Below are 21236 nucleotides of genomic sequence, written 5' to 3' on the forward strand. Positions count from 1 at the left end.
AGTACCTGCAACTTACTGATTCTCATATTTGTAAACATACTTGGTACCATCCTAAACAATACATGCTTTCTTGAGAACTTATTCATCAATCAAGTTATCATACTTGTTCATTAGAACCACTATTTCTCCAGTTAGAACAACCGAACTTTGTTCGATTATCTTACTAATCTCTCGAGCATATGGAAGACCTCCCGTCTTAATTCTAGATTCATACATGTGATGTTTGATGATATAAGCCCAATTAACTACTACTTTTTCTTTGAGTGCAAGTAGTAATTTTACTTCATTTTCAGTCATTTGAGAGTAATTTCTAGCTTTAGAAGTAATGACATAAGAAAGGAAGTAGTGTAACATTCTCTCATTTAGATGAAGATTACTAGAATAGAGAATGAGTTTACCTCTTGAGTTTCCTTCATCTGCCCTTAGCCTTTTGTTGAGAGCTTCTTCGCGAGGTACACAATACATGGAAAGGTAGGTCTCAATTTTGTTGAATTCACCATCTCCATTAAGAAACACTAGAGCTCATTCATTTAGAATCCCTAAAATGGAGCTAAGGCTAGAATTGGTGATAGTAATTTCAACTCCTTTGACCCATGATTTCAAAGAGTTTCCTTGAAAAGTCATATTTGAATAAAACACTTTCACAAGCTTAGGATAAAAACTACCAGAGTATTCAACACATTTTTTCAATCCACATTTTTCAAGATTTTTAGGAAAGGATAACCGATCAAAGTTCGAAAGAATACCGTACTTTGTTGTGATAACATGCCATTCTTGAAATTCTTTCGGTAATGTTTCTTCTGATCTTTGTTTTAGAAGAATCGCGATGAATCTAGAATGTTCATATCTTCCACTTACCTTTCAATAATTTCGATCGATGGGTTCTTTGTTCTTAGGTTCCTATATGGAAGATTTTGGAGAAAAAGAGGGTCTTTGCGAATTTTGGGGCTTTTGGAAGAAATTGGGGATTTGAGATGAAATGAGTGATGGGAATGATGCTAGATATGGATTATAGGTGATAAATGATGAAGATTTTGAGGGAATTTGATGGTTTGAGGAAGATTTTTGGAGTGAGTGAGAGCTAGGGTTTGGGTGCCATCAAGAAGAGAAAACACAAATGAAAAAAAAGTTGAAAAAAAAATTTATATGGCCGGAACTGGTGTGGTAGTCGATTACTAGATAATGGCAATCGATTACCACATAACCTATGTCAAAATCCTTTTGGTAATCGATTACTAGTAATTGGTAATTGATTACCATGTTATTTTTTTTTTGAAAATATGTTCTTTTTGACATGTTTTTGGTTCAGTGGCCTTAAAAATACTTTATAAAACACCAAATATAAACAATTAACATCTCATACATATACAATTTAATTAGCTATAGATAAAAAATTAATAATTTCACAAATGAAATTGTGTAATTCTTGAAATTTTATAAGATAATTAAATTTTGTGTACCTTTGATAAATTTTTGAAGAATCATTAATATGGCTAACCAATGAACTTTGAGATTCTTCATAAATTGCTTTTATCCAAGATGCCTAATTCCCTCCTTATTTTAAAAAGAATTCTTTCGCAAGTGGCTTGGTAAAAATGTCTACTAACTGATTACGAGTATCCACGAATGTTACTTCGACGTCTCCTTTAAGTACATGATCACGTAGAAAGTGATGTCCAATGTCCATGTGTTTGGCACGAGAATGCATGCCTGAATTCTTTGTTATGTTAATTGGACTTGTGTTGTCTCATCTAAGTGAAATGCATCCACAAAGTTATTGTTTTAGCCATAAAATATGAGCACAACAACTTCCTACTGCTATGTATTCTGCTTTTGTCTTACTAAGAGCAACACACGCTTGTTTCTTACAAGACCATGACACTAAAGCATTTCCTAGGATGTGGCATGTTCCAGTTGTGGTTTTGCGATCATTTTTACAACCTGTATAATCCGGGTCAGAATAACCAACTAAATCATATATACTACCTTTGGTATACCAAAATCCAACATTTGTTGTTCCTTTCAGATACTTCATGATCCTCTTTACGGCAGTGAAGTGAGATTCCTTTGCATTTGCTTGAAAGAGTGCACAAAGACAAACGCTAAACATAATGTCAGAACGACTTGCCATCAAATATAATAATGAACCAATCATACCTCGATATTTAGTGATATCAATTGAAACACCGAATTCATCTTGATCTACATACGTCTCAGAACCCATTGGAGTAGCCATCACTTTGTAATTATCCATATCAAATCTTTCCAACAACTCTTTACAATGCTTGGATTGGTTTATGAAGATGCCATTCTTTATTTTCTTAATTTGAAGTCCAAGAAAATATTTCATCTTACCCATCATAGACATTTCGAACTCTCCTTTCATCATCTATGAAAATTCCTCACATAGTTCTTTGTTTGTTGAACCGAATATGATGTCGTCAACATAGACTTGAACTAATAACATATGATTTCTAATTTTCTTAATAAACAAAATATTATCAACGTTACCTTTTTCAAATCCTCTTTCACATAGAAAGTTGCCAAGTCTATCATACCATGCTCTTGGTGCTTGCTTTAAGCCATAAAGAACCTTTTTCAATTTGAATACATGTGAATGATTCTTGAAGGCTTCAAAACCGGGAGGTTGTTTGACATGGAATTCCTCATTGATGTATCCATTTAAGAAGGTGCTTTTGATGTCCATTTGGAATAACTTAAAATTAATGGACAAGCATAAGAAAGTAATAAGTGAATAACTTATAACATTGAAACCAGGTAAAATGTTTCTTCAAAGTCAATTCCTTCTTCTTGATTATAACCTAGATCCACCAATATTGCTTTATTTCAAAAAAATATACCATTCTCGTCAAGTTTGTTCTTAAACACCCATTTGGTACCTATGATGTGTTTACCACCTGGCCTAGGAACAAGTTCCCAGACTTGATTCCTTTCGAATTGATTTAATTCTTCTAGCATGGAAAGTATCCATTAGTCATCTCCTAAGGCTTCATCAATCTTTGAAGGTTCTATTATAGAAACAAATTCCATATTCAAGCAAGCATTCTTGTGATTAAGTCTTATTGGAACTCTTTTACTTATGTCACCAATAACTTTGTCAATTGGGTGATCGCGATGGATTCTCCATTCTTAAGGAAGATCAATTTGATTTGTCTCTTGTTAAGTAGTTTCTTCTTTGTGTTTTTATTGATCATTATTGTTATCTTTGGCAACATCTTCTGTAGGAACTTCTAAAACATCATCATCATTATCACAAACAACTATATCCTCCTTAGAGGGGTTAGATTCATCAAAGGAAACATGCATTGATTCTTAAATAGTTAAAGTTATTTTATTATAAACTCTATAAGCTTTACTAGTAAGAGATTGACCAAGAAATATACCTTTGTCGGACTTCTCATCAAACTTATCGAGATTGTCTTTGTCATTGTTGAGGATAAATCATTTGCATCCAAAGATATGAAAGTGAGCAATATTTCACTTTCTTCCTTTGAAGAGTTCAGATGGAGTCTTTTTCAATATTGGTCATATAATAACCCTATTACTTACATAACATGTCGTGCTTACCGTTTCCTCCCAAAAATATTTTGGTAGACATGAATCACTAAGCATTGTTCTTGCAAGTTCTACTAGAGATCATTCTTTCTTTCCACCACTCCATTTTGTTGTGGAGTCCTTGGTGTTGAAAAATTATGAAAGATCCCATGTTCTTCACAAAACACTTCAAAGGATGCATTTTGGAATTTTCCGCCATGGTCACTTCTAATTGATGCGTTTTTTTTTAGTGATTTTTCATTTTGTACTTGCTTGGCATACCTCTTGAACGCCTTGAATGCATCACTTTTCTACACTAAAAAGAGTGTCCAATAAAATATAGAAAAATCACCCGCAATAACTAAAGCATATAAATAACCTCCAAAGCTTCTAGTTCCCGATGGACCAAATAAGTCCATATACAACAATTGAAGTGGCCTTGTAGTAGACACGGTAAGAACAAGATTTGGTTCTGCATCTGACCTTTAGTTTTGATGATAACAATGCATTGTTTCTTAGAGAACAATTTTGTATACTAATGGTTTTTATCTAGTATGTAGCTTTTGCTAACAGGTTCTGACTCTGAAGCTTTGACGTGTGACATCATCAGATTCTGGAATCAACACATTCTGACTCTGAAGAGATACACGTGCTTTACAAGATGATGTCAAGTTCTATAAAGCTCTTAGGAAATGATTCTAATGAACGTTTATGCTAAAGCTTCTGACTGCGACTCTAATTGGAGAGCCTCTGAAGGGTTTTCAGCCTTCAAGATTATGCGCTCAAGTTCTGAAGATTCTAAAGAACAAGATCTGAAGACTATAAAGACCAGGTTCTGAGGAACTGTGTCAAGACTCAAAAGACTGAGGTTCTGAAGATTATCTCAACTAGTCTCTTGATCCTTATAAGCATGCTTCAACATCATTTCATCAGAATCCTATAAAGATTAGAATATAAGATCAAAAGATTTTGCATCAGAAAAATAGTTCACATTACATGACGACCCTTCCCTCCACTACACTGATTTTGTGGGCTAAGGATAATACTATTGTACCATTTTGTCTCATATATGAAAACCGTTATACAAAGAGACAGTTGCAATTTACTATTCCAATTCTGCCCTCAAACGTATCTTTTAACTGTTAGAAGAAGTTGCTAAGCTATTAATAACGCTCATACACACGCTCTTTGCTGAAGTATATATTTCTGTGTATAGTCTTTATAAACACACATAGAGTTTTTGCTCTTGTGTGAAGAAATTCATTGTATTTAACTTGTGTTAATCTTTTTCTTAGAAGCATTATTGTAAACACATACTTGTAAATCTCAAAGTTGTTTGAGTGGTTTCCTTAAGTGACTAGGATTTAGTCAGATAGACTCAAGAAGACAAAGAGGATTTATCTTTGTGGTGTCTGTAATCAGGTTCAATTATAGTGGATTAAGTCCTTGTTGAGAAGGAAAAACCACCTTGGTAGGGTGGACTGGAGGTAACTTCATTAACAACGAACCAGTATAAAAATAACCTTGTTATTTTTATTGTTCGTGTTATTGATTGATTGCGTTGGTTTTAAAAAAGCTTTCATTTTTAGAAACCCAAGTCAAACCCCCACTTCTTCTGTTTCTTTCCACCTTCAGACACCACATTCTTTGGTTTGAAAGTTGATTTGGTTTTCTTTCCCTTTTGACAAATATCACATAATTTATCTTTGACAAACTTTATCTTAGGTAAACCAATGACAAGATCAGCTTAACTAGTTTGCTTAAATGTTCCATATGAGTATGGGCAACTCTTTTATGCCAAAGCCATGATTCATTGTTGTTTACCATGAGACATTTTACTTTCAAATATAAATCATCTAAAGAGATCATGGAAATGTTATTAATTATTTTACCTTTGAGTTTTACCTGATGAGAGGCTTCATCTTCAATCAAGCATTCATCCTTAGTGAACTTGATTTTTAAGCTTTTATCACAAAGTTGGCTTATGCTAAGAAGATTGTGCTTTAGTTCTTCAACACAAACAACATCTTCAATGGATGTGAAAGGTGGTGCTCCAACTTGGCCTATGCCAAGAATTTTTCCTTTGTTGTTGTCTCCATAAGTGACATATCCTTTGGCTTTTAGCACTAGAGATGTAAATTTGTTGATATCTCCTGTCATATGCTTAGAACAACCACTATCGAGACACCATAGGTTTGTAGTCATTTTCAAGCATACATACAAAAAAAATTAGGTTTTGTTAGATACTCAAATTACCTTGGGTCCTTCATAGTTAGTTCCTTTCTTGATCCCTACATAATGCCCACTTACCATACTAAAGTTCCTTACATAACAAGCATTAGGTGTGTGACACATTATGCCACAATAGAAATAAGTAAGAACATAATTACTTATATATCTAGGAACATAAGATTTCTTCTTAACAAATCTTTTACTTTTAGGATAATGATGAACATTTTTTTCTTTGTTCACTTTCTCTTTAGTGGAGTGGTCACTAGCCTTAACAAAGATAGTTTAGCTAGAACTTGATTTATCAAATTTAGAATAACCAAGTCCACTTTTATCATTATAATACCTTTGTTGACTAAGGACTCCCTCCAATCCAATTTACCCCTTTTTCATATATTTCAAGAACTCTTTTCAATTAAACAATTTGGAAAGAAAGTGACTCACACTCTTTGCATGTAAAACTATGTTTTTGTTTTTCAACTTCAAAATCTTTTTCCACGGTGTCAATCTTTTCATCAAGAGATAAAATTTGTTTCTTTTGTTTTGGCACCATTTTGTACAAAATTTTGCATTCATTGAGTAGTTCATCTATATAACCTTGTGCATCGTTATCATAAAGGGAAAAATCATTACTAACCTCTTCATCTCCACCATCGAAATGGTGTGATGCCATTAAAAAAAGATTTGCACATTCTTCTTTTTCTGAGTCGGATGATGAACTTATTTCATTGTCTTCCCATGTAATGTAGGCTCTTTTGGACTTTGATTCCTTTCTTCATTTATGACCGCTCTTAGCAAGTTTTAGACACTCCATCTTTATGTGGCCTTGCTTTCCAAATTCAAAGCAAGGGAAATTTTAGTTTGATGTAGATTATTATTTCTTCTTGAAAAATTTATTCCTTTTTACAAAGTTAGGATTATTATTACCAAAAAATTTGCCTAACCTTTTTACAAGAAGCATGAAGTTCTCAAGTTCTTCAGGAGTGTCTTCTTCTTTTACTTCTTTTGAATAAAATTTTAAAGAAATTATTTTGGATTTCTTCTATTGAGTCTCATGCTTTTCTAGTCTTCCAAGTTCAATCTCATGTTCTTGAAGTTTCCCGAACAACGTTGCGGAAGTCATAATGGATAGACTTTTCTTTTTGGATATCAGCGTCACTTTTGGTTTCCATTCCTTGGTTAAAGATCTAAGCACTTTAATATTAAGTTCATCGTTAGTAAAAGTCTTACCGAGAGCAGTCAAGTGATTGGTCAAGTGTACGAATCTCTTTTTCAATGCAATGATTGATTCTCCGTGCTGCATCCTGAATAATTCATACTCTTGACTCAAAGTATTCAATCTTGATCTCTTCACTTCAGTGGTTTCTTCATGAGTTTCCACCAATGTATCCCATTTTTTTTATCGTTTTACATTGGGAGACATGAAAGAATTCATCCATGCTAAGTGCACTTTGAAGAAGGTTGATTCCTTTCTTGTCATATAGGACTTTTTTCTTATCATCTTCATCCCATGTACTTTTAATTTTTGTTGTTCCAACACTGTTGACAACACTTGTAGGAACAAATGGACCATTTTTAACATCATTCCATATTTTTTCTCCTTGTGCTTCTAAATGAGCCTTCATATGAATTTTCCAAAAATCAAAGTATTCACCATGAAACAATGGATGCTTATAGTTGCTACCACCATCTTTGAAAACTGGATTTGCAGAAGGCATTTTTGGATCTTTAGGAACAAGTTACCTATAACCTGCTCTGATGTCAATTGTAAGTATGAAACGTAATCTAGGAGAGAGGGGAATTAGATTAATCGGTATTTTTGAAAATTTCTCATTTTATGATTGATAGCAAGAGATCTTAATTTTCCGTAATTATTATGAATGGTAAAGTGCTGGAAATAAGTACATAAAATTAAAGAACACCAAGATGTGTACTAGTTCCCATTTCCTTTAAAGGATAGTCTAGTCCCCTCACACCCTATGAGAGATTTTCACTATGTTCCATTTTGTACAAACCTCACACCAAGGTCACTCATACACTCTTCTAACATAAACAAGAAAACACACCATTTTCTTTTAGACTTGAATAAAAAACACACTACTTTTTATATCACACGATGATCACTTAACACTTTGTGATTAAAACAAATTTTTTAATGAAGTATTTGAAATATGTTAATGTTGTTGCACTTGAACCAATTTCTATACAGAACTTTGGTCTTCCCTTCCAATGAATAATTCAAGTATAACACAATTAGATTTCTCAGAAACTTTTGATAATTAATATGAAACTATGCATAAAAAATTTCAAGTATAAATGCTTGAATTTTATGTAAAAGTTTGAATGGAAGAGGTGAAGAAAAAGTTATGATTGGAAAGGCTTAAATATATGTTATCAAACCTCTATGAATAGGTGTATATGAAAGGGGATGATCTATGAACCTTTCCATACCAAAGCAGACCCATAAAATGGTGAAAAGTTACAGTATTTCGTGTGGTAATCTATTACTGATAAGTGGTAATCGATTACCATGCTCCAACAACTATATTTTTGAATTTTTCCTACTGGTAACCGATTACCAAAATCAGGTAATATGTTACTGGTAATATGTACCAATTTATGGTAATCTGTTACTAATTTATGATAATCTGTTATTGACAGGATGTAAAAAGAATGCATTTTCAAATGAAAAATGTTGTTTTCTAATTCTTTTCAAAGTGAATGCATGGGACATAATTGATATGTTTTAAGAAGCATGTTTTATGAGCATTCTAAAAGTATCACACATTGAATTAAAACTTTATACCTTAAGTAATCTTGAGAGACTTTATAAACTTTTTAAAATCCATTTTCTTCTTTTTTGATATGCAATGTCTTCAACAAAACTAAAATACACGGAGAAGCCCACAATGCCATTATATTGAGCATTGGTGATAAGGTTCTCTGGCAGGTCTCGAAGGAGAAGAGGACAACTGATGTATGGAGCAAACTCGAGGGTTTTTATTTGACCAAATCCTTGGTCAATCGTCTCTACCTAAAGCAAGCTTTGTGTTCATTCAAGATGAGTGAAGACAAAGTGTTGGCTGAGTTGTTGGATATGTTCAACAAGTTAATTCTTGATCTTAAAAATACCGAGGTCAAGATTGATGATGAAGATCATGCGTTGTTGTTGCTGCGTGCTTTACCAAGATCTCATGCTCATTTCAAATAATGAAGAAGTTCAATCAACCTTATACTCTAAGGATTTGAACGAACGGACAAAGCAAAAACCATCATTTTTGAGTGAAGGTTTGTTAGTCAAAGGAAAGTCCTCAAAGAAAGATGACGAGTATGAGAGGAAGAAGGGTAAGGTTCTACATAATTCTTATGACGGTAATACTCCTGCAATTAGGTGTTATCATTGTAAGAATGAGGGTCATACAAGAAATGTATGCCCTGAACATATGAATAATCATGGTGGAAAGGATAATGGTAATGAAAACATCGTGCAAGATGATTATGAATCATCTGATGTCCTGGTGATTTCAAGAAGAGACTCTAGCAAGGAGTGTATTATAGATTCAGTTTGTAGTTGACACATGACTCCAAAAAAAGACGTGTTTGAGGAATTATGTGATCAAGATGGTGGATTAGTGTTGCTGGGAAACAACAAAGTTTGCAAAGTTGCAGGTATTGGATCTGTGAGATTTAAGCTCCATGATGAGTTAATAAGGCTATTGACTGATATGAGGTATGTACCTGAACTTAAGAGAAATTTTATTTCTCTTGGTGAATTCGACAAGAAAGGATATGTTTTAAAAGGAGATCAAAGTATCCTAAGGGGAATGAAGGGGTCGAAGGAAGTCTTGATAGGCGTTAAGAAACAAGGCTTGTATACCCTTCAGGCTGAGGTTGTAAGTGGTTCAGCAAATGTGGCATCCCCAAAACCTGTGTCAAAGATTGAGCTATGGCATAAGAGAGTTGTTCATGTCAGTGAAAGAGGCCTAGTCGAATTGTCGAAACAAAATCTGCTATGTGGTGACAAGGTCGAAAAATTGGAGTTTTGTGAACCTTGTGTATTTGGTAAATCCTGTAGGGTGAAGTTTAGCAAGGATAAACAAAGAACACATGGATCCTTTGATTACATTCATGTTGATCTTTGGGGGCCTTGCAAGGAATCCTTCACACTCAGGTGCAAATGATTTTCTATCCATAGTTGATTATTATTCCATAAAGTTATGGATATTTATTCAAAAAACTAAGGATGAAACTTTTGAAAATTTCAAAAGTTGGAAGACTCTGGTCGAAAACTAAACTGGAATGAAGGTCAAGAGGTTGAGGACTGACAATGGTCTTGAATTTTGCAATAAGGATTTCGACAGATATTGTGTTTCGTTTGGTATTGTAAGGCACATATCTACTACAGGTACTCCCTAACAAAATGGTTTGGATGAAAGATTTTATCGAACCATTCTGGAAATAGTGAGGTACATGTTGGTTAGTGTTGGATTAAAGAAGGTGTTTTGGGCCGAGGCTGCTGTGAATGTAATATACCTGATAAATATGTGTCCTTCGACTACCTTGAGGATGAAGACACCTGAAGAAGTCTGGTCGAGACATGCACGTAATCTCGACAGACTTGGAGTATTTGGTTGTTTAGCCTATGCTCACATTAGGCAAGACATGGTCAAATCTAGAGCTCTGAGATATATGTTCCTTGGATACCCTAAAAGAGTCAAAACTTATATACTGTGGTGCCTGAAGCCAGGTCACAAGAGGTGTATCACAAGTCGAGATGTAGTTTTCAATGAAGCTGAGACGACTTTTAAGAAAACTGATGATGTTGGTTGAAGTACGAAGATCTCTGGAGAGGAGCTGGAACATGAGGAGTTTCATGTTGAGGTAGAGCATAATGATGATGGATTGCATAACCCAGATGAAGTCCAAGAACAAGCACAAGTTGTTGACGAAGTTAAGGATACTGATAATAACTACCCGTTGGCAAGAGATAGGCCAAGAAGAACCTAGAGACTTAGTTATGTATATCTTATAACTTTTGCCTTAATCTCTGCATGTGGGGTTCTTGATGAAGAACCTAGAGACTACAAGGAAGCTCCGAAGAGACGAAATAAGACTGAATGAATGAAAGCCATGGATGATGAGATGAAATATCGTCATGATAATAACACTTGGGAGGTGATCGAGAAACATGCTAGAGCCAGGTTAGTCATTTGTAAGGGGTTTTTCAAAGTTAAGAAAAGAATCGAAGGAGTGATGTCAAAGCGATTTAAGGCAAGGTTGGTTGCTAGGGGGTTCACTCAGAAAAAAGGTGTCGACTTTAATGATATGTTCTCACATGTTGTAAAGCATAGATCCATTAGAATATTGTTAGCCATGATGGTAAAGTTTGACCTAGAACTTGAACAAGTGAATGAGAAGACTACCTTCCTGTATGGTGATCTAGATGAAACTGTCCCGATGAGGAAACCTAAAGGGTATGCAAAAAAGGGAAAGGAAGATTGTGTGTGAAAGCTGAATATGTCATTATATGTCCTGAAATAATCTTCTCGATAATGGAATACGAGATTCGACAAGTTCATGGCACACATAGGTTTCACTAGAAGCCAGTTCGACCACTGTGTTTACCTCAGATTTCGACCTGGAAATTCACTTGTTATTTTGTTGCTTTATGTGGAAGACATCCTCATAGAAAGCAACAGTATCGAGGATGTTATGAAGGTGAAGGCTGAATTCGATAAGGAGTTCGACATGAAGGATCTGGGAGCTTCCTCTAGGATTCTCTGGATTAACATCCAGAGAGATAAAAAGCATTCGAGATTATTCTTATCTCAAGAGACATACCTACTGAAGATTCTCGAAAAGTTTGGTATGTCGAATTCAAAGCCTGTTGTAACACTAACTAATCCTTAATTCAAGCTAAGTATGACTCAAAGTCATAGTACTGAAGTCAAAAGAGTCTATATGAATGACATTGTCTGTACGAGGCCAGGCATATCATATGCAGTGAGCCTTGTGAGCAGGTACATGACCAATCCTAGAAAGGCACACTGGAAAACATTGGAGTGGATTCTAAGGTACATAAATGGGTCTCTAAGCAGAGTCCTAATTTATGGTGGAGTCTGTGGTGATGATAGCAAAGTCGAAATTGAAGGATTTTTCGACTCTGATTATGCAGGTTGTATGTATTCCAGAAAGTCTATTTCTGGATATGTGTTCATTATGTTTGGCACAATAATCAGTTGAAAAGCAACACTTAATAAGATTGTTGTCTTATCAACCACTGAACTGGAGTATATTTCCCTCACTGAAGCTGTGAAAGAAGCATTGTGGCTTGAAGGTTTTTCTAAGGAGCTGAAACTTCAAGGTCAAGCTATCACTGTTAAATGTGATAGTCAAAGTGCAATACATCTGTCGAAAAATTCAGCCTATCATGAGCGAACCAAGCACATCGACGTGAGACTGCATTTTGTCAAAGAGATAATCAAGCGTGGAGAAGTCCAAGTGCTGAAGGTGTTGACTGGTGACGTTGCTGCTAATTTGATCACCAAGACATTACCGACTAACAAGTTCCTCCACTGCATGCAATTGATAAAATTGCATGATGAAAACTAGTTTGTTTCCTTGTTAGTGTAGAGTTTATTCCAAGGTGGAGATTTGTGGTATTTGGATCAAACTCTAGTCTCGACAAGGTTAGTTTCATAGTTCGACAAGTAGTCGAAGATGTACATGTTGTAGTCGAAATCCGTTCTTGTATGCATAAATATGTTAACTTGTTGTTTAAGTTAGCATGTTGAATTTGGTCTGTCTGTTGGACCAATTGTTTAATATGTTAGTTGAAAGATAAATTTAGTTTTCTTATAAATAGCATACTAGTTCTCACTTCTCCAAAAATTCCCGATAATCCTAATCAAAGAGAGAAAGTGGTATGGTTGAGATTCAATTGTAAACATTATTCCCTAATGTGTAATTGAATCAATAATCCAGCTTTCTAAACCACTTTAATTGTTCTTTCTCTTCTCTTCTCTCTTCTCTTTTACTTCGTTATTTTCTTGTTGATATCTAGTAACCGATCATACTTAATTTTTTGGGCATCACTTTTACAACAAAAGATATCCTCTATACGCAATTGTAGAGATTAATCCCTCGAACCGTGTATGATCATAATAGACGGCAAAACTCAACACTGTTATGTGCTAAGGGTTGTATCCGAACCAAAAATATCAGATTAAGTTGAGACCCGCACTATCTCATCCAAATGCTATTGGGTGAAATGCCCTCTCTTTTAAAGGTAAATAATTTTAAATCGAAATGTATAAACACATATTGATGTGTTCTTTGATTGTGTGGTTGCTTTACACATAATTATTATTAATGCTTGAAGTTGTTTAGCCACAATTAGATTGAAATCAGTCATTTCTTTACAAAATTAAATCTGACACTTAGGATTAAGTTAAGCAGCAAATGAATTGCCAATAAATCTCATATGCTCATTGTCACATATATATAATTTTCAACTTTGGAATTGACGTATGATTTTCATGATGTAACAATGCCAGCAAATAGCAAAAAATGATCCTTCTGTGAAATCAGAACGTACCCAAGAAAAACCAGAAAAAGAACACCAATCTTGAAAAGAGATAAGGCATAATTGAAAAGGAAACCAAAATAACCAAATAAAGAAAACAGTCGTAAAAAGGAAAGCTGTCAAGGCACTTTGATTGCTTTTGGCAAAGTAGGAAATATAACAGTTCTTTTTATATTTTTATTTTTGCCTGCAAATACATTCTTTAGCCATACTCTTACAAAGCAATTTTTAGTTGAGTCTTGGTAACAAAGTAAAGTGACAAGACCCCTTAAAACCAAAGGTGTAGCCAAAATCACATACAACTAGTGTTACCTATCCCTCTTTTAGCTCCACTTCCAAACATGAACCTATACATTTAATAGGGTTGATCCATATTCGATTATCAAATATACATGTCAATAATTAACATCGATATGATACAGATATATGTGATTTTATATAATATATATATATATATATATATATATATATTTGAAAATAGTTTATATAAAACTATTTTTTAAAAATAATATTTTTTATTAATTAAAATATTAATTTTAAAATTCAATAACATAAATATACTTCAGTGAAAATTAAACATCATTAAAATCACATAATTCTTTTAAAAGATGTATACAAAAAATAATTAAGAAAAGTTATTCCAAACACATTCAAAATTAAGTGATTTTTTAAAAAAATTTAATATCTGTAATATGTTATAGGAAAATGATGAAATATTTAAAATGCCATTTAAAAAATATTTAAACCAAATTTTTAACTTTTTAAAATTCTATGTAAATATTTTTTTTTAATAAAAAATTTAATATTACAAAAATTATTTAAAAAAAAGCTGAAAAATGTGGTGGAAAAAATTGATTGATGAAATTCTAACATTGATTTTAGTAAGTAGTACCTTGTCCCAATTTTCATAATGTGTGTGTTTTTATTTCCATAGAATGCTAAATGTTATTTTATGATGATTAACAACAAGGAATCTTTGTAGCAAAATCCAAAAAATAGAAATGATGAGAAAAGTTGTCACCAATAATATGGTTTCCAAAAATTAAATAAACATCTCGTAGACAAGAAAAACAAATAGAAAGGACTTGATAATTAGTCCAAATCGGTTTGGCTAGTGTATAAACAAACAAGAAGATAACAACAATAGGAAAGAGACAGTGAATGTGTACATAAATAATAAAACTTGAGTCAGCCAATAATGTTTTGTTTCATTTTAAAGTAAAGAGACAATGGATACTATGCAATTTTAGAGAAAGTGACAAGGATATTTTGGGTAATTGAGTAAGAAAGATATTGACCCTTCAAACACTAGTTTGAATGCAAAATTGGTGTAAACTTTTTCACGCAAAACAATGGTGTAAGAGAGTTGTTTTTGTACACTTTTTTTTAACCCTAATTTCATTATTGTGTTCAGTAAGGTAACTCCTCGTCACGAACAAAAGGTTTCATTGCAAAATATTTGAATCATTGTGTCACTTCCCCATAAGATTTTATACTTTGGATTCTTTACCAATAGGAAGATGAATGGCCTTTCACAAAAATAAAGAAACTCAACAAATGAAGACAAGACTCTAAAGTGACTTGGTAAATTGACATGAACAGCATAGTTGAATGGAGTAACAAATTACTATGTGGTTCAATATCAACTAGTATTCATTTTACTAGTTTATTATAACTATCAAACTGTAGAGGAGGTAAAGAATTTAGGTTCAAATAAAATAAAAAAATATATAAGAAAAACAAAGCTAAATGCATTTAATTCAGTTTAAATACAAAATTTCTGATTAAGTTGGATGAAATCCCTTACAGTTTTACCGGCCAAATACTTTTGGATTAATGGTATAATTAATATATATAGAAGTTTAAAAAAATTCTAATGCATTTATTTATTTTCCACCTAGCTAATTACTCCAATAATATATTTATTAATTAAATTGTTTTAGTTAATGATACTTATTTTATCATGAAAATATATTCTATAATTTTCTTAAGAAACATGTGTAACCCTAAAAAAAACCACTTAATATGAGACGAAATCATAGAGGGAGTGTATATATGTACATAGAAATGTAAGTGATATACACAATAAATTTATAGTATTAATAAAATGTTAAAAAAAAGCTTTTATTTAAAAAATTTAAACTTAAACTTTCTTATATAAAATAAAACTTATATTTTCACTCCAACTAATATTAAATGTAGTTATTCATGTACATATAGAAAAGTTCTTCAATCTCTTTGAGAAAATTTTGAAGCCTTATCATCAGCAGAATTATATTTAGCTTCTATACATGTGATACACTTCACAAGCTAGTTTTTTCTTTGAACATCAAAGATATATTCAAAAAATGATCTGATCAGTACAAGGATCAGATGATCTATATAACTTTTCATGTATTTTGGCAACAAAATGATAAATACTTTAAAAAAAAATGAAAATGAAAAAATATTATGATGATATCTGAAAAAGTAGCAACCAAATATATGCATACTCCATATATGAACATAATGATGACTAGAAAATATAATCTCATATACACATATCCTCATTTTTAAATGATTGGTACGTGTGGTTCAGTTTCATGACAACAATAATAATATGAAAAATAGAAATGCAATCACATATATTAAACTCCATGTTTTTGAATCCCAAACCAATTCTATGCATAAATGAACTAAAAAAAAATGAACAACAAAATAATAATAAAATATTACAAAATTGATAAAAAAAAACATAAAGAACTTTAAAACCACAAACCAAATTTATCTTCTATATTATCCCCCCTTCTAAGGTCTCTTCTACTACCATGATATATTGAATAATATTTACCTGTTTGAAATGGGGTTTGGACCACTAGGAACTTCATGTTCACTATCATTGAAGATCTTGTTTTTCCATTGAAATGAAGGCCTTGAACCTCTAGAGTGCTTTCTTCCCTTAGGACCCTTTTGTAGATCAGGAATATTGGTCTTGAAATTTTGTGTACTTGCTTCATTTGTTGAACTTGCTACCATATTGTTGCTCCTATCATCTTTTGTAGAAGAAGAAGTTAAAGTGTGTTCTTGGACAGCCATAGTAAAGTGAAAAGCTAAGAGCAAAGAAAAGAAGAGGGTCATGCAAGTAATAATAGAGGGAAATGTTGCATCACAAGCCATGCAAAATGAAGGAACTTGTAAGAATCATTCAAGAAGTGTAAGTTGATGATTTGGATTGAAATCAAGAAAATGAAAGGGAACTATCTTATGGATTGAATATGCATGTTGATTTTGTTTTTGAAAGATGGAGATGACAAGGTGAAAAGTGATCTTGGGGGAATATATATCTTATGTGTATAGGGTTTGATTATATTATAATCATAAAGAGAAGGAGAGAGAGAGTGATGAAATATGAAAAGAGGAAAGTAGAGAGATTGGCGACCTTTGATTGTTAGGTAAATAGCTTTATCAATATGCTGTGTCGTATTAGGCACGATGTACATATTACAAGCAAATTACTAAAAGTAAATAAGAATTTACAATTCAAGTTTAAAATTGATAAACAGTGATCGAGTCAAAAGTTAAAATATTCTAACATCCTTTGACTTTCTGGTTAAATATTATATATAAAAAATACTTTTTAAATTAATTGAATGATCAATATATTTGAAGTCTATATTAGATCAAATATATTGATTATTCAAAAAATCTATTTTTTTTTTTATTTTTTATAAATAGAATCAAAGAAAATAGTATATAAAAAACAGTAAAAAAGAGCGAGTTACCAAACAATCAAAAAGAGTATTGGAAGTTGTTCATGCTGAGTATATTAGTTGATAACCGATGACATATTAATTAGAGTAGCAATGTTACTAGTTTTAAGCCTAATGGAAAATATATTTATTTCTTCTTAGGTTCTTGGTTTATATACCGTCTTTGTATACTTAGTTTCAATAACTGATTGATGAGTTATAAACATCTATGTCTCCTTGTCTGCCAGAGGTCATTCAATAGGAATCACTCTTCGCGTCTTTCTATCGGGGACTGACCATTATGGTTGGTAATAGATATTTAGTTGAGACCCTTCTTCTTACTTCCTTTAAAGTTTTCACCTTTACGATTCTCATTCTGAAGCATATGTCATTCATTTTCGAAGTGTCATGACTTGTTGCAAAGCAGAACTTTTAGCTTTCCTTCTTGGTCCAGGAAATTAATCCTCTATATGATTGAGAACTTCATACAGGAAACTTTTTCTTTTTGTACAAGTGTTGGATCCTCATGGTTAGAAAAACTAACTTTGTATCATATGACCCTTGAACTCCTTCATTATCCAAGGTTTCTTCATCTTACTCCATTGTCTCAACTTGAAATGCCTTAGTATTTACACATTTTCTCTTTGACTTTAAAGCAATAATTTTGACATTCCTTGAAGGTTCATATGTGTTTAACTAAATCTCATGAATTTGTAGAGAGCTTATAAGTTTTTCTAACCCTAGATTGTTCAAATCTTTGGCTTCCTGAATAGTTGTGACTTCGGGTCTCCATTTAATAAATAGGCTTCTGAGGATTTTCTTTACAGGACTTATAGTAGTATAACTCTTGTTAAAGAATTCAAGTCTTGAAAACAAAATTTAAACCTTAAGAACATAGTTTTAATATCTTCATCATCCCTCATCTTGAAAAGTTCACACTATTGGATTAGTATCTCAACTTTGACTTCTTTAACACGTTCATATCCATCACAAGTGTTGACTTGAGAGTCATAAATGCTATTGACAGTGCATTGATCAGGAACTTTGGGAAATTTATTGAAAAATATTGTATTCACCATAATACTTCTAACTTAATGATGGAATTTATATTACATATTATTCCTATTTGTAGAAACACATTATGTGTTAACAAGTATATTACAACCATCCTCTTGCATGTCCCACAAATCATCATCTTTAGACATGAAGAAACTACATATCTCGTTCTTACATGGAAATAACTGTTCATAATCATAATTAAATACATGTGGATTAGACAAAAAATAATGATTACCATGACTTTCATAGTTAGAGTAAGAGGCAAGGGATTTTCAACCATGTTTTTCTCAAAGGATCTTTTACTCTTACACAGTTAAGTGAAAAATAGAGACCTTGTTCTGACGCTAAGTAAAGGTGATAAAAACACAAGAAAATAGGGGTTGAATTGTGTAAGGTTTAAAAAATTTGATATCACGAAATCAAATGAGTACAATGTTGAAAATTAAAGAAATAGTAAAGTATATTTATTTAAGAAATTTATCCTGGTTTACTTCACAACTTGAGCTAGTCCAGTCCCTTCACACTTGGAGGATTTTCACTATAACAATTCTTAATTACAACCCAATAAGACTCAATAGTCCTATATTTTCCCGTCTTAAACCTATTTGGACTTTATTTCCTCACACTAGAGGACTTCCTTGAATTACAAAATAAAATTTGTTTACAACAACTCATATATAGAGGCAGACTAAGTAACCTCAAATACAAGTGAGTAATTTTTCTAAGAAAGAATAGTTATCAAAGAATTTGTGTAAGTTTTGCTCTTGATAATATGATAATAGGGTTTAAGGAATAAATAATGTTGTAAGAATCAGAGTGTCAAAAGTTCTTCTAAAAAAGGAATGTCTTCAACATTTGAATTCTTACTTTTATAGAGGCCATGAATATTTTATTTACCAAATTTTTTACCATTGGAAATATAAATGTGAGTGTTATGTAATATAATCTTCAACTTGAATGAATAACTAATCATCGCAGCAAATTATTATACATCTGAACACAAGTGACAAATTCGAAATCGGTGCCAATTTTCATGTATGGTTGTATATAGACAATCATATTTGACTTGAGGTATAAATTATCAACCTTGTTGACATTAACATATATGACCATTCTCATTTGTATGAGGGGAAAATTATCATATTTTTATTGGGTGTATATGGCAATTCTTTATCTAGATGGATATAAACATTCTCTTTTTCTTGTAGATAATCATAAATTGCTATACACATAGAAACAAGCACAAGAGCACTAATTCTTCATTATATTTTTTATCTTCGAAACTAAAAATTATAGGTTATTGTTATTCAAACTATTTTTGGTTTAACACCTTGCAGTAATGTTACGATAGATGATAAGGGTGATTAAACTCCATCTTCTAGTCCTAGTAGAAAAAAATCTACATTGGCTCTTGAAAACAAGTATGCTAGAGATATTGTGACAAGGGATATTATTCTTATGTTTGCCATATTTTCTATGCTTTAAGTGCAACTAAATAATTACAAGACTCATAACCAATGAACTTCAGGAAGACATTCTAAAGAAAGAAAATAAGGAAATGGTTAAAGGCCGTGAATGAGGAAATGCATTCATTGGAGAAGAACCATGTCTAGAAATATGTTTATCTACCCAAGAATCAAAGTGTAGTTGAATGCAAATGAATATTAGAGAAAAGATGAACTAAGGTACACAAAAAGACGTATGGAAAGGGATTTTATTCAAATGGATGGATTTATATACATTGGCACTTTATCACCACTGGTAAAATATTGATCCATAAGAGTTTTAAGGAAACCTTGAATCAATACATTCTTGAGCTTGAGTAAATGGATGTGAAGATTTCCTTCTTACATGAATACCATTACTATAAATAATACATTCTTGAGCTTGTTGTTGTTGTTATTATCATTATTGTTATTGTTGTTGTTGTCGTTGTTATTGTTATTGTTATTGTTATTGTTGTTTTTGTTGTTGTTGTTTTTGTTGTTGGCATTGTTGTTGTTGTCGTCTTTGTTGATGTTGTTGTTGCTAATATTGTTTTTGTTGTAATCGTCATTGTTGTTGTTGTTGTTGTAATTGTCATTGTCATTGTTGTTGTTGTTGTTTCTGTTGGTATTGTTGTTGTTTTTGTTGTCGTCATTATTGTTGGTGTTTTTATTGTCGTTGTTGTTTTCGTTATTGTTTTCTTTGTTTTTGTAATTGTTGTTATTGTCATTGTAATTGATGTTGTCGTTGTCGTCGTTGTCATTGTTGTTATTGGTGTTGGCGTTGTCGTTGTTAGTGTCATTGTTTTTGTCGTTATTATTGTTGTTGTCGGTATTGATGTTATCATTGTTGTTATTGTCGTTGTTGTTGTTAATATTATCATCATTGTTATTGTTGTTGTCATCATCATCGTTGTTGTGGTCGCTATTTTTGTTGTTATTGTCGTCATCGCTGTTGTTGTCGTTGTTATTGTCATTGTTATTGTCATTGTTGTCGTCGTCGTTTTTATTGTCATTTTTATTATTGTTGTCATTGTTGTTTATGGCATCGTCGTCGTCGTCTTTGTTGTCGTTGTAGTCATTGTTGTTGTTCTTGTCATTGTTATCTTTGTTGTTAATTTTGTTGTTGTCGGTGTTATTTCTGTCATTGTTATTGTTATTGTTGTTGTTGTCTTTATTGTTATTGTTGTTGTTGTTGTCATTGTTGTTGTTGTAATTGTTGTTCTTGTTTGTTGTTATTATTGTCGTTGTTGTTATCGTTGTCATCGTCATTGATATTGTTGTTGTTGTTATTGTCGTTATAGTTGTCGATGTCGTCATTGTTGTTGTTGATGATGATATCACTGTTGTTGTTGTCGTTGTTTTTGTTGTCATTGGTGTTGTTGCTTTCGTTGTTGTTGTTATTGTTGTTATTGTTGTTGTTGTTGTTGTTGTTGTTTTTGTTGTCTTGTTACTGTTGTTATTGTTGTTGTTATTTACGTTGTTGTAGTGGTTGTCATTGTTGTTGTCGTAGTCATTGTTATCATTGTTGTTGTTATCTGTATTGTCGTGTTTGTTATTGTTATTGTTTTTGTTGTTTCCGTCAGTTTTGTCATT

The 21236-nt window shown here is 32.3% G+C and overlaps 1 protein-coding gene across 1 annotated transcript; it reads right to left on the bottom strand.

Annotated features, from left to right (window-relative positions):
* Positions 1–1774: 1774 nt before the first annotated feature.
* LOC127108304 (secreted RxLR effector protein 161-like) lies at positions 1775–2368 on the bottom strand. The gene has a single exon (XM_051045772.1). It carries the CDS (start codon positions 2366–2368, stop codon positions 1775–1777), a length of 594 nt encoding a protein of 197 aa, XP_050901729.1.
* Positions 2369–21236: the final 18868 nt, after the last annotated feature.

The sequence above is a fragment of the Lathyrus oleraceus genome, chromosome 1 (genome assembly GCF_024323335.1).
Source record: "Lathyrus oleraceus cultivar Zhongwan6 chromosome 1, CAAS_Psat_ZW6_1.0, whole genome shotgun sequence".
NCBI classification, from domain to species: Eukaryota; Viridiplantae; Streptophyta; class Magnoliopsida; order Fabales; family Fabaceae; genus Lathyrus; species Lathyrus oleraceus.